This window comes from Rhinopithecus bieti, unplaced genomic scaffold (genome assembly GCF_001698545.2).
Source record: "Rhinopithecus bieti isolate Rb0 unplaced genomic scaffold, ASM169854v2 scaffold_81727, whole genome shotgun sequence".
NCBI lineage: Eukaryota > Metazoa > Chordata > Mammalia > Primates > Cercopithecidae > Rhinopithecus > Rhinopithecus bieti.
Window position 1 is genome coordinate 788,421 of NW_016834786.1, and position 13,827 is coordinate 802,247.

The 13,827-nt window shown below is 44.2% G+C and overlaps 1 protein-coding gene across 1 annotated transcript in view; it reads left to right on the forward strand.

The window, feature by feature from the left end:
• PTPRJ (protein tyrosine phosphatase receptor type J) overlaps positions 1 to 13,434 on the forward strand; it is a 65,421-nt gene extending 51,987 nt beyond the window's left edge. Inside the window, 4 exon segments of the mRNA XM_017865730.1 lie at positions 3,169 to 3,288; positions 7,729 to 7,889; positions 8,647 to 8,782; positions 11,809 to 13,434. Coding sequence (XP_017721219.1) covers positions 3,169 to 3,288; positions 7,729 to 7,889; positions 8,647 to 8,782; positions 11,809 to 11,967 — 576 coding nt within the window. The 3' untranslated portion in view covers positions 11,968 to 13,434.
• The last annotated feature ends 393 nt before the right edge of the window (positions 13,435 to 13,827 follow it).

The following is a 13,827-nucleotide window of genomic DNA, read 5'->3' on the forward strand; positions in this document are numbered from 1 at the left end:
TTTTGAGATGGAGTCTCACTCTGTCGCCAGGCTGGAGTGCTGTCGTGCAATCTTGGCTTTTGCAACCTCTGACTCCCTGGTTCAAGCGATTCTCCTGCCTTAGCCTCCCGAGTAGCTGGGATTACAGGCAGACACCACCAGGCACAGCTACTTTTTGTATTTTTAGTAGAGACAGGGTTTCACTATGTTGGCCAAGATGATCTGGATCTCCTGACCTTGTGGTCTGCCTACCTTAGCCTCCCAAAGTGCTGGGATTACAGGCATGAGCCACCATGCCTGGCCAAGATTTTTTATAGTAATAAAATTCTGTATTTCCATAAATTGATGTGAAGAGAACTGAAAAACACATGCTAATCTAAAAAATGCTGTGCCTTAGGAATGGGACTTAATGTTGCTTTATGAGTTGTTTTTTACTGTAGGTTCATTGTTTGAGGAATAGGAGTTGATTCCTTAAGCCAGTGGATCTCAAACTTCAGCGTCCATCAGAATCACCAGAAGGGTGGTTCTACCCTCAGAATTTCTAATTCGGAATTGCATTTCTGCCCGTTTTCAGATGATCCTGCTGCTGTGGCACCAGGGTGCACACTTGGAGTGGTGCTGTCCCCGGGATAGTGGGAGCCCATCAGACATCATTTCTTTTAATGTTCTATAATTCATTGTAGGCTAGCAGATGTTTATCCAGCCCCTGGTATATGTAAGCTCCTGTGCAAGGGGCTGGGGATGGAGGAGGGAAAGATAACAGAGCAGTAAGAGATGATGCCCATCCTCATGTTGCTTGTGATAGAGGGTGGGCTCCTTACCCTCTTGTTGAATCAGGAGAATAGGCTATAGTAGAAATAAAACCGTTTTTTTGTTTTGTTTTGTTTTGTTTTTGGAGACAAGAGTCTTGCTCTGTCACCCAGGCTGGAGTGCAGTGGTGTGATCTCGGTAACTGCAAGCTCCGCCTCCTGGGTTCACGCTATTCTCCTGCCTCAGCCTCCTGAGTAGCTGGGATTACAGGCGCCCACCACCACGCCCGGCTAATCTTTTTTGTATTTTTAGTAGAGATGGGGTTTTGCTGTGTTAGCCAGGAGGGTCTCGATCTCCTGACCTTATGATCCACCTGACTCGGCCTCCCAAAGTGCTGGGATTACAGGCGTGAGCCACCACGCCCAGCAAAAGTGTTTTTTAAATGAATGTAGATAGGCCGGGTGTGCTGGCTCATAGCTATAATCCCAGCACTTTGGGAGGCCATGGCACGCAGACCACCTGAAGTCAGGAGTTTGAGACCAGCCTGGCCAGTGTGGCGAAACCCATCTGTACTAAAAATACGAAAATTAACCAGGCGTGGTGGTGCGTGCCTGTAATCCCAGCTACTCGGGAGGCTGAGGCAGGAGAATGGCTTGAACCCGGGAGGCGGAGGTTGCAGTGAGCTGAGATTGCACCATTGCACTCCAGCCTAGGCAATAGAGCAAAACTCTTTGTCTCAAAAAAAAAAAAAAAAAAAAAAAAAAAGAAGAAGAATGCAAATGAACTTTTTAATACTGTTGAGCCCAGGGCCTCATACATGAAACATTCTTATAAATCTATCTGTTAGACAAACAAAAATGACATAATTACATTAATGGAGAACATGAAGATGAATTTAAATGGTGTCTTGTTCATCTAAAATCAAGATTGAAGTGAGTGTTACTGACCCTGGGTGAATGGGGAAGGGAGTGTATTTTCTGCACTAGATTCTCCATATATGTTATTTCTTTCCTGTAACAACCCTGTGAGGTATTACGATTTCATAGATGGGAGAACTGAGCCTTGGAGAGTTTAAGAACTTGCCCACAAGGTAGCAACAAAAACAAAAATACACCTGGTAAGAGGCTGAGCTGGGAATCAACTCCCTGCCAGTGTGTATCCAGATCCTGGGTTCTTTCTTTGGAACCTGGGTCTTTAAAGAAATACAGATCCCGCAGCCAGAGTCAGAATCTCTGGAGGTAGAACCCAGGCATCTCTTTTTAAACATAACAAGGCCAGGCACAGAGGCTCAGGCCTGTAATCTCAGCACTTTGGGAGGCTGAGGTGGGAGGATCACTTGGGGCCAGGAGTTCAAGAGCAGCCCGGGCAACATAGTGAGACCCCCATCTCTACAAAAATACAAAATAGGTGGATGTGGTGGCACGTCCCTGTAGTCCAAGCTACTCTGGAGGCTGAGGTGGGAGGATCACTTGAGCCTGAGCGGTTGAGGCTGCAGTGAGCCATGATCGTGCCACTGTACCCCAGCTTGTATGACAGAGTGAGACTGTCTCAAACAAACAAAAAACAAAACCCCAAAACAACTCAGACTTCTCAGGTGAGTCAGATAATCAATTAGCTTTGAAAACTGCCGGCAGTAGAGCACACCTTAGAATATTGAGAGTGTATGTGTCTGTGTGTCGTCTTTTGCCAAATGGGGATTCAGATATTCTTGGAGAGCAGGCGTTTCCTGGTTATTTCTGTTCACATCTGTCCACCAACTTTATAGAAATCAAAGACCCCAGAATGATTTAATTTGATTTTCTTTATTGGTGGGTATATTTGTATTGCAACCGATGTATATCTGAAAGCCTTGGGAAAAAGTCCTCATTTCTTCCAGCTGTCTGGGGTTATGGGAGAGGATGAGGTCAGTGAACAGTTGTGGAGTGGCGACTCTAGGGGCACAGGGAGCTGGATAGGGATGGTGTCCCAGGTCAAGGACCAGCTGCTGCTCTGCTCTAAATCAATTTTCATGCTGAAAGCTGGGCCTGGTGTAGGCAGATCTGATTTTTAAAGAGAAAAGTCTGGATTTTTATGAGGAATTTTAAGAGTTAGCAAGAACTGTAAATTAAAAAAAGAAAAACAATTCTGACAGGCGCCATGGTGTGCCCATAGACCCAGCTACTCGGGAGGCTGAGGCATGAGGATTGCTTGAGTGCAGGAATTAGAGGCAGTAGTGTGCTATGATCTCATTTGTGAGTAGCCACTGTACTCCAGCCTGGGCAGCATAGTGAGACCCTGTCTCTAAAAAATAAAACAATTCGAAGAGTCAAACAAAACCCAACTAGAAGGTCTGATTCCACCTCTGATGCCAGTTTTCAATAGCTAGTCTCCCTTGTGAGGTTTTAGTGATGGCAGATGGCACGATCTGAGTGTTCTTACAAAAATGCAATTTTGTTCTAGACCAAATGTGAGGAGTATTGGCCCTCCAAGCAGGCTCAGGACTATGGAGACATAACTGTGGCAATGACATCAGAAATTGTTCTTCCGGAATGGACCATCAGAGATTTCACAGTGAAAAATGTAAGTAAGAAGTCAGGATCAGTCGAGCTCGTGTAATTACCATATGTTAATTTGGGGGTGATATGTTTTAGGTTGATATTAACTCATATGTTTTCCTATGCAGTGAGAAATGTTTTGCTTCCTTCCTTTCAGAACAGAACAATCCATATGCATGTATACTCCAAGGCAACCCCTTGACTTTTCTGGGAAATGTACTTTCTTGGGAATTTCCTAAGTTATTGCTGAATAAAATGAATCTTAAGAGCATGGCTCCGCATCAGGAGCTCTTTCCTTTCTTTCCACTTCCAGGTGACTTGCTCATAGATCTTATAGAACAAACCGTAGCCTTTTGGATTATTTGGTTAGAAATAAGACATCAGGAGCGGCTACTTGCTTTTAGAAGTCATGGATAACAGTTACATTAATAGGATTCCAGGGCATATGCACATGGCCTCCCTTCCCCTCAACATTTACAAAAGCCAATCCAATTAAATTGTGCAGGCATTCTAGGAAGTCAAGTTTATGTGCCTTCTTTCTTTTTCAAGGATGCTTTGAAAATAGAGGCAGTGTCATGAAGCAGCATTGGTATCTGTTGATGGGTGTGTGCATTGGCATAACTCTTTGCTGTTTATATCACAGGCCTAAAAATGTCTATTCTCTTTGATTTGCTGGCTTGAAGTCTGAGACCATCCTAAGGAAATAATCTGAAATGCAACAAAAGGCTTATTCAGAAAGACGAGTCTCAGCATTATTTATAGTAGAGGAAAACTTTGGAAACCATGCAGACATCTAGCTTTTGTAGAATGGATAACTCAACCATGACTCGCCTGCTTATAATATCATTATTCAGCTATTAGAAATGATGGGCCAGGCGTGGTGGTTCATGCCTGTGAGGCTGAGGTGGGAGGATCACTTGAGCTCAGGTTTGAGACCAGCTTGGGCAACATGCTGAAACCCCGTCTCTACAAAAACAAAACGAAACAAAACCCGAAAATTAGCCAGGCGTGCTGGCATACACCTGTAGTCCCAGCTACTCGGAAGGCTGAGGTAGGAGGATGGCTTGAGCCCAGGAGGTCGAGGCTGCAGTGAGACCATCCTAAGGAAATAATCTGAAATGCAACAAAAGGCTTATTCAGGAAAACGTTTTTAGTTCTCAGCATTTTATTTATAAGTTTAGAGGAAAACTTGTGTAAAACCATGCAGACCATCTAGCTTTTTGGTGAAGGATAACCTCAACCATGACCGCTTTGCTTATAAATATCTGTCTTATAATATCATAGCTATTAGAAAATGATGTTGTAGCTTTGTTTTTTTTGTTTGTTTTGTTCATGCCTGTGAGTTGTTGATTTTTCTCTTTTGGTGGGAGGATCACTTGAGCTCAGGTGAGACCAGCTTGTTTGGCAACTGTTGTAAACCCTCGGTCTTTAAATTTCAAAACGAAACAAAAACTTCTTCGAAAATTAGCCTTCGCGTGCTGGCTTTTACTTTGTAGTTCCCATGTCTTATCGGATATATGTTGATGGTAGGTGAGATGGCTGACTCCATGATCCCTAGCTGCAGGATGTGCCTTCATTATCCCAGCTTGTTTTGTGACAAAGCAAGACCCTGTCTCAAAAAAAAAAAAAAAAAAAAAAAAAAAAAAAAAAAAAAAAAAAAAAAAAAAAGCAAGAAAAAAAAAAAAGAAAGTAATGGATGGGTAGGACTATATTAAATTACCATGGGGACATGGTAGGACGGTGTAGAGGAAACATTCTAGGAGATGAAAATTTATGCATATTATTGAATAGTGCATCATAATAAGGAAAGCTGGAAAGTAGATTCATTGGAGTTGAATCTTGAATCTTTTGGGTTGGTTTGGGGTGATGGTTAGGGTTCTACTTTATGATGATTATTCTTGAAGATTCCATAAGTCATGGATAAAGTGTAGTATATTTAAGTACTAATTCTTTACTGATTGCTGTGTCTCAAAGGGTCTGGCCTCGATACTTCAGTTCCTCCTCTGGAGATGCCATCAAAGCTGTTACCATTCACTGATCTGGGACCACCTAAATAAGCAGCTCACAGTAGTAGAAAAATGTGTTGCTTATTCCTTCCTTTCCTTTCCTTTCCTTTCCTTTCCTTTCCTTTTCCTTTTCCTTTTCCTTTCCTTTTTCCTTTCCTTTTTCCTTTTCTTTCCTTTCCTTTCCTTTTTCCTTTCCTTTCCTTTCCTTTTCCCTTCCCTTCCCTTCCCCTTCCCTTCCCTTCCCTTCCCCTTCCCCTTTCCTTCCCTTCCCGCCTCCCCTTTCCCCTCCCCTTCCCCTCCCCTTCCCCTTCCCCTTCCCCTGTTCCCCTTCCCTTCCCTTCCCCTTCCTCCTTACCTTTCCCTCCCCTTCCCTTCCCTTCCCCTCCCCTTCCCCTCCCCTTTCCCTCCCCTTCCCCTTCCCCTTACCTTTCCCTCCCTTCCCTTCCCTTCCTCCCTTCCCGACTTCCCCTCCCCTTCCCTCCCCTTCCCTCCCTTTCCCCTCCCTTCCCTCCTCCCTTCCCCTCCCTTTCCCTCCCTTCCTCCCCTTCCCCTCCCCTTCCCTCCCTTCCCCGTCCCCTTCCCCCTCCACCCCGTTCCCCTTCCTGTCCCTTCCCCTTCCCTTCTCCTGTCCCCTTCCCCTTCCCTTCCCTTCCCTTTCGGAGTCTCGCTCTGTCATCCAGGCTGGAGTGCAGTAGTGTAATCTCAGCTCACTACAAACTCTGCTTCCTGGGTCCAAATAATTCCCCTGCCTCAGCCTCCTGAGTAGCTGGGACTACAGGCACCTGCCACCACACCCAGCTAATTTTTTTTTGTATTTTTAGTAGAGATGGGGTTTCACCATATTGGCCAGGCTGGTCTTGAACTCCTGACCTTGTGATCTGCCTGCCTCGGCCTCCCAGAGTGTTAGGATTACAGGCGTGAGTCACCGTGCTCGGCCTGTCATGCTTATTTCTATGGATTTTGCTCATTTGAATGGACTGGCTTCTCCTTGGTTGCCTCCACTGCTTGGGGCTTACCTTTGCGGAGGGGAATTTTGGGTGGAGTTGTCCACATCATTTTTTAAAATTGCTATTACTATGATGATTATTTTTTATTAACTAAACTCCAGACTTTATTCAGATTTCATGTTTTTCCACTAAAGCCTTCTTTTGTTCCAGGAGCTGATCCAGGACACCATATGGCATTTAGTACCATGTTATTTTTTAATTATACAAAATGCATGAATACATTTTCCTTTAGAAAACTGAGAACATTACAGAGCTAATGGTTTCCTTTGACTACTACCCCTAACCTGAGCCCCTTTGGCCCTCCACGAAGATAATGCTAAGTATAACCCCTCCGCACTCCTCCCTCTTCCTCTCCCCCTCCTTCTCCCCTTCCCCACTCCCACTCCCTTTCCCCTCTCCTCTCCCTCTCCCTCCTTTTTTCTTCCTCTTCCCCCACCTCCATCTCTCACAGCTGGTTTCTGACTTTGGATCAGTACTTTTGGTTAAATTTGTGAATGTTAACTTTATCTGTGATGAGGTCTTCTAGCACCTCTCCCCTCACTCTATCTTTTTCTCCTGCTGTTTTCCAAATTTTGAATACTGCAGATTTATTGTTCTTATCATGAATATACATTTGAAAAAATGAGTGTCAAAGGGCAGCTGTCATAAAGGAGATGGAAATGCCTGCAGTGCGGATGTAGGTCACATGGGTACGGTCATTCCCTGGTATGGGCATAACGAGTACAGCTGAGTCAGGGACAGGACTCGCCCCAGCCGTTTCGGGCTTCTCGCGCTTCAAGGTGTATGCTTTGGAATGAGATAGGGAACCAGTCTGTGTAATAATGAGCTCTGTTGTCTTTCAGATGTTGAAATGGATGGTTTTTTGGGGGGAGTCCTTTCTCAGCTCTCTCCAATTCTAAATACTTGCATGGTGCTTGCTAGTGACCTGTCACTTTATTCGCTTCTCTAGGGGACATTAGTGAATTATGAGGCCATTCTTGCCCAGAAGGCACTGATTATCATGATGTATTTGAGTAAATTATTTTTGGTTTTATGGTCAGTGACATTCCCAAGGGGGCTTGGGGATGAGGCTCATGAAGCTCTAAGGAGGTGCAGGTGTAAGAATGTGAGTTCATTATTGACAGGCAGCTGTGTCAGGAAGGGAAGGATCTGAACGCAGAACTGGAGGATAAGGGACTTCTGTTGCATCTAAAATCAGTGTCGGGGAAATGACTTCACTTCTGTGACTCGCTGCTGCCTTATCTTTAAAGGGGGATAATAAACTCTCCTTCTTGGGCATATTGTGAGGGTTTGATGAGCAAGCACTTCATCAGCTGCTGTGCAAATGTAAAGTTTCATTTTTCGTCATGACAACTCCCGGTTACTACTCAGGCTCTGCTTGATTTCCCCTGCCTTTTTGATGTTGTTAGACAACCTTTCTGTCTGGATCTAACTCATTTTCTGGGCTTTTAGATCCAGACAAGTGAGAGTCACCCTCTGAGACAGTTCCATTTCACCTCCTGGCCAGACCACGGTGTTCCCGACACCACTGACCTGCTCATCAACTTCCGGTACCTCGTTCGTGACTACATGAAGCAGAGTCCTCCCGAATCGCCGATTCTGGTGCATTGCAGGTATGCAGATGGCATGTCATTGTGCGACAGATTTCAAATGTTATTATATATTTATCAGCACTTTACATAAGCAAAGCCTAAGAGGGAATGTAATAGGCATTTACGAATTCAGGAAAGGGTTTGGATGAGGAACCATGGACTTACTCCCTAAACCCTGAGCTTCTAAAACGGGTTGGCAAACTGTAACCCGTGGATCAAATCTGGTCAGCTGCTGTTTTTGTAAACAACATTTTCTAGGAACACAGCATGCCCATTTATTTGTATATTGTTTATGGTTGCTTTTCTGCTACAATGGCAGAAAGAGACCATATGGTTTGCAAAGCTTAAGATGTTTACTCTCTGGCCCTTTACTGAAAAAGTTTGCCAACGCCTAACAAGAAGTTAGTTTTGAAGCTCAAGGAATTAATTTAGGACAGAAGACAGGCAGGGCTCTGTTGCCCAGTGGGGAATAAATCGATGAAACATACCATCCTAGGTTATGGTGGCAACTTGAATGGGACTGAGATTGAAGAAGCTTGAGCAAGGGGTTGTATATGTGGCATTTGACTCAAATGTGAGTTTGGGACTTAGGCCGCAGTCCCAAGCTAGTGCTGTCTGACTTGCTGAGACTTCAACTGAGCAAATGTGTACTGATCCTGTGCATTGCCCTCAAAGTGTGACAGTGAAGGAAAGCAAGATGTATGTACAAATGAGGAACTCTAAGAGGCTTGCAGTTGAGGGAACCCACTGTAATAGGCTTATTTCTCTTTTCTCTCAGTGCTGGGGTCGGAAGGACGGGCACTTTCATTGCCATTGATCGTCTCATCTACCAGATAGAGAATGAGAACACCGTGGATGTGTATGGGATTGTGTATGACCTTCGAATGCATAGGCCTTTAATGGTGCAGACAGAGGTGAGGCCAAGATTTGTATTTGACATTCCACCCTTCCCCTCTTTTTTTTTTTTGAGACAGAGTCTCGCTGTGTCACCCAGGCTGGAGTGCAGTGGCGTGATCTCGGCTCACTGCAACCTCTGCCTCCTGGGTTCAAGCGATTCTCCTGCCTCCGCTTCCCAAGTAGCTGGGATTACAAGCACGCACACCATGCCCAGCTAATTTTTGTATTTTTAGTAGAGACGGGGTTTCTCCATGTTGGCCAGGCTGGTCTCTAACTCCTGACCTCAAGTGATCTACCTGCCTTAGCCTCCTGAAGTGCTGGAATTACAGGCGTGAGCCACTGCGCCTGGCCCTTCCCCTCCATTTTTAAAAGGTTGCATTGTGTCATGCACTTGTGTTAAAATATGTTACCCTTCCAGATCTTTCTGGCTCTTGGCTGTGAACTAACACTGGATTTCTTTGTAGACTCTAAGCTGACTTGGAATTAAGTTACCCACTACAAGTGACATAGTAGTGTTGATGTCAGTAATGAAACTACAACCTGAGATAGTGTCAGGATTCTTTACCTTGCTGCCTCTGACTCATTAAATAATCCTTAGGACATCTTTGAACTTTGGCTTCCGGGTTTTAAACTCATAAAACTGGTATTTTCCACTCTTTGTTTCTAAGAAGGTCTGACCATCTTTTTTGTTTGTTTGTTTGTTTGTTTCTTTCTTTCTTTTGAGACAGAGTCTCCCTCTGTCGCCCTCTGTCGCCCAGGCTGGAGTGCAGTGGCCGGATCTCAGCTCACTGCAAGCTCCGCCTCCCAGGTTCACGCCATTCTCCTGCCTCCGCCTCCCGAGTAGCTGGGACTACAGGCGCCCACCACCTCGCCCGGCTCATTTTTTGTATTTTTAGTAGAGACGGGTTTCACCGTGTTAGCCAGGATGGTCTCGATCTCCTGACCTCGTGATCTGCCCGCCTCGGCCTCCCAAAGTGCTGGGATTACAGGCGTGAGCCACCGCGCCCGGCTAAGTCTGACCATCTTTAAAATAAGTTAATGAAACAAACTCATCAAACATGAATGATGTGACCTATCATAATGCCGCTTAAATGTTAATACAGCAATGTATCCTGACTCAGACTTGTACATTTTAAAGAATATCAATTATCATAGTTACAGAAGGGTGGCTGACCAGTGGAGAAAAGGAATGCTTAATATCTACGGTATAATTTCTGTACTACTCTTGGATTTGGTTTCACCCAAAATGTTCCTGAGAAGCAGTGTTTTTGAGGCATGTTTTCAACAGAGAACATATTGCAAAGTTCCTTTCCTCAAAGGGGTGAATGTTCCTTGACCAGGATGAGAGCAGAATATTAATTTTGTATCAAGCTATCATCCTGTACCGATTTAGAAGTCTATGAATATATGCTGTGTTTTTGCGTCTAGCAGGGAATGTTCTAGATGCCTGGGTACATTGTGTGCTCTGGGGTGAGCTTGGTGGTTGTTGTGGAAAGAGTGAAATTCACCTCCTGTATTGGTCAAAAGAGAGATTTTTTTTTTTCTGCTATGATTATATAAAGTAGTATTTCTCAATCTTTTATCCTTTTTTGAGAAACACAGAACTCTTATCCCTGCTACTAGAGTCGAATCTTTTTTATATTTTCAAAACAATACTTATTCATATGAAAGCATTTGACAATATATTTCTCTCTCTGTCTTTATTTTTTTTTTTGAGACGGATTCTTGCTCTGTCACCAGGCTGGAGTACAGTGGTGTGATCTTGGCTCACTGCAACCTCTGCCTCCTGGGTTCAAGCGATTCCTCTGCCTCAGCCTCCCGAGTAGCTGGGACTACAGGCGCGTGCCACCACACCTGGCTAATTTTTTTTGTATTTTAGTAGAGACGGGGTTTCACCATGTTGGCCAGGCTGGTCTTGATCTCCTGACCTCGTGATCCGCCTTCCTCGGCCCCCCAAAGTGCTGGGATTATAGGCGTGAGCCACCGTGCCTGGCCTCAATATATTTTTCTTTTACTCTTCCTTTCCCAGTCCTGCTTCCTGGAGGTAGCCAATGTTTATAGTTTGGTGTCCATCTTTATAAGGGTCTTTATGTACATCTGTAAACACACACACACACACACCCAAACACACAGTACTTTGAAAAAATTGGATCCGTTTTTTTTTTTTTTTTTTGAGATGGAGTCTCACTCTGTCACCCAGGCTGGAGTGCAATGGCACCATCTCGGCTCACTGTAACCTCCACCTCCTCGGTTCCAGCGATTCTCCTGCCTCAGCCTCCTGAGTAGCTGGGATTACAGGCATGTACCACCATGCCCAGCAAATTTTTGTGTTTTTAGTAGAGACGGGATTTCACCATGTTGCCCAGGCTGATCTCGAACTCCTAACCTGAGCCAATCTACCTGCCTCGGCCTCCCAAAGTGCTGGGATTACAGGCATGAGCCACCACGCCCAGCCAGATCCTGTTTTATATATGTTGCTTCTCTGTGGTTTTTTTCTCCTCTTACAGTATCATGGATATTTTTCTGTGTCAGCTTATACCCCCATTTCCTCTTTTTTTCATCACTACCCGCAGATTCTGATATACTTGCCTGAAGGGTAGTCCTCGTCCAGCTCCACCTGATCATCTCCTTTTAACCTCGCTCCTCAGTTGGGCATAACAGTTGATTCTTACCCTGCACAGCCTCACTAGCCAAGGCAATCTTGTTGGACATTTGATTGTTCGAATGTGTGTGTGCCTTCTTTCCTCTACATTTCCTCCTTCCTTTGCCCTTCCCCGAGACTGTGGCATTTCTCCTTGAGGAGGGGAGGTGTGGAGTGTGCGCTTCTGGTTGAGAATCATTGACGAAGGACATCTTGCTTCTGTGATTTCAGATTTCACTGCAGTGCTGTTACGTCTTGAAACACGTTCACCTGCACTGTTTGCTGTTGGGTGGATGGGGTTTGGGAGTGGGGCCAGGGAATTACCTGTTTGAAAATAATTTTGGGTGCTCATTTCTGGGACTCGTGTTCATTTTCTGTCTCTCTCTTTCCTTTTTCTATCAGGACCAGTATGTTTTCCTCAATCAGTGTGTTTTGGATATTGTCAGATCCCAGAAAGACTCAAAAGTAGATCTCATCTACCAGAACACAACTGCAATGACAATCTATGAAAACCTTGCGCCTGTGACCACGTTTGGAAAGACCAATGGTTACATCGCCTAATTCCAAAGGAAAAACCTTTCTGGAGTGAACTAGACCGTCGCACCCACAGCGAAGGCACATGCCCCGATGTCGACATGTTTTTATATGTCTAATATCTTAATTCTTTGTTCTGTTTTGTGAGAACTAATTTTGAGGGCATGAAGCTGCACGTGGCAGATGACAAATTGGGGCTGTCGGGGGCTGTGGATGGGTGGGGAGCAAATCACCTGCATTCCTGATGACCAATGGGATGAGGTCACTTTTCTTTTTTTTCTTTTTCCCCCCCTTGAGGATTGTGGAAAACCAGGAAAAGGGAGCTATGATTTTTTTTTCCAAAACAATTTCTTTTTTAAAAAAGACTATTTTATATGGTTCACATGCTAAAGCCAGGATTGTGTTGGGTTGAATATATTTTAAGTATCAGAGGTCTATTTTTACCTACTGTATCTTGGAATCTAGCCGATGGAAAATACCTAATTGTGGATGATGGTTGCGCAGGGAGGGGTACGTGGCGCCTCTTCCGAATGGGTTTTCTATTTGAACATGTGCCTTTTCTGAATTATGCTTCCACAGGCAAAACTCAGTAGAGATCTATATTTTTGTACTGAATCTCATAATTGGAATATACGGAATATTTAAACAGTAGTTTAGCATCAGAGGTTTGCCTCCTCCGTAACATTTCTGTTCTCATTTGATCAGGGGAGGCCTCTTTGCCCTGACCCCACGTCCCCTGCCCCCTGTACATTTGTGCTCCATTTTTTCTTCCCTTTTCCCTCCCAGTTTTCTCCAAAGACTCTTCTGTTGGCAACATTTTCAGCCCATTGGTTGGGTGAGAATGGCGATTCAAATATCACCTTGAGAATTTCTGTGGGTGGGAATGGGAGAAGCAGAGGAATCCTACGGTGACAGAAATCCTTTTCCTGTCCCTGTATTATCCTTTTTCTCATGTCTGTATTTGGTATGAAGGATTATTTAAAGGTGCAATATGTGACTTAGTGATTCATGATGTTCTAGGTTTTTAGTAACGTTTTACTCAGGTTGGCATTTTAAGTGTCTGTGCCCGTGTGTGTGTGTGTGTATGTTCAGAAGTGTGGCAATCTGTGAACACTTCAGCGTGAATTCAGCATCAGATTAATCCCTCCTTCCCCAAAGTCCACTGGCTTTCGTCTCTCTCTGCCGTGACACATATCGGAATCTACTGTATATATATATATACTAAGCTCTCAAAAACAGTCATTCCTATGAATTGAGGTGTACAAAGTTTGAATTTGTATCAAAGATGTAATTATTATTTTTAAAACCTCTTTTCACTATACTGCTGCTGTAATTACTTTGATTTTAAAATGTAGATTAATTTTTTTTTTTTTTTTTTTTGCTTCAGGTGTGTGTCCACCAAGAATTTCAGAATTTATGTGGATTTATTTTATTGGTACATAATCTGTAAACTTCTTAAGGCATTAACATGAAAAGATTTTTTTCTTCTTTTTTATTTTATACTGTGGCTCAGGTTATATTTTGAAGAAGTTTTGAGTTTAACCTCCAATAGGCAATGAAGTTGACAAGGTTTTATGAAGGAATAACCAAGTCCCTGGAGTCCTGTGGCTGTTTCCACAGTAATGCGTCCTGCTGTAAACAGGACAGGTGTGTCCTGTTGAGAATGGGAGCGGGCTCTTCCAGCCTCCTGGTCCCTCTGACTCTGCCACGCCCCTCACCTCACTGGCACTTTGATAACTGACTGGACGTGTTAATGGGTCTTTTAGGGTTCTAAAGGGTGAACCACACTTTTTAACGCCCTGGCTGTAGTTCAGAGGGTTAGTGCTGTATGCCGTTTATTTCCCTTTCCCTTTGAGGTACTGAAAGGATGAAAAGGTGGTGTCATGT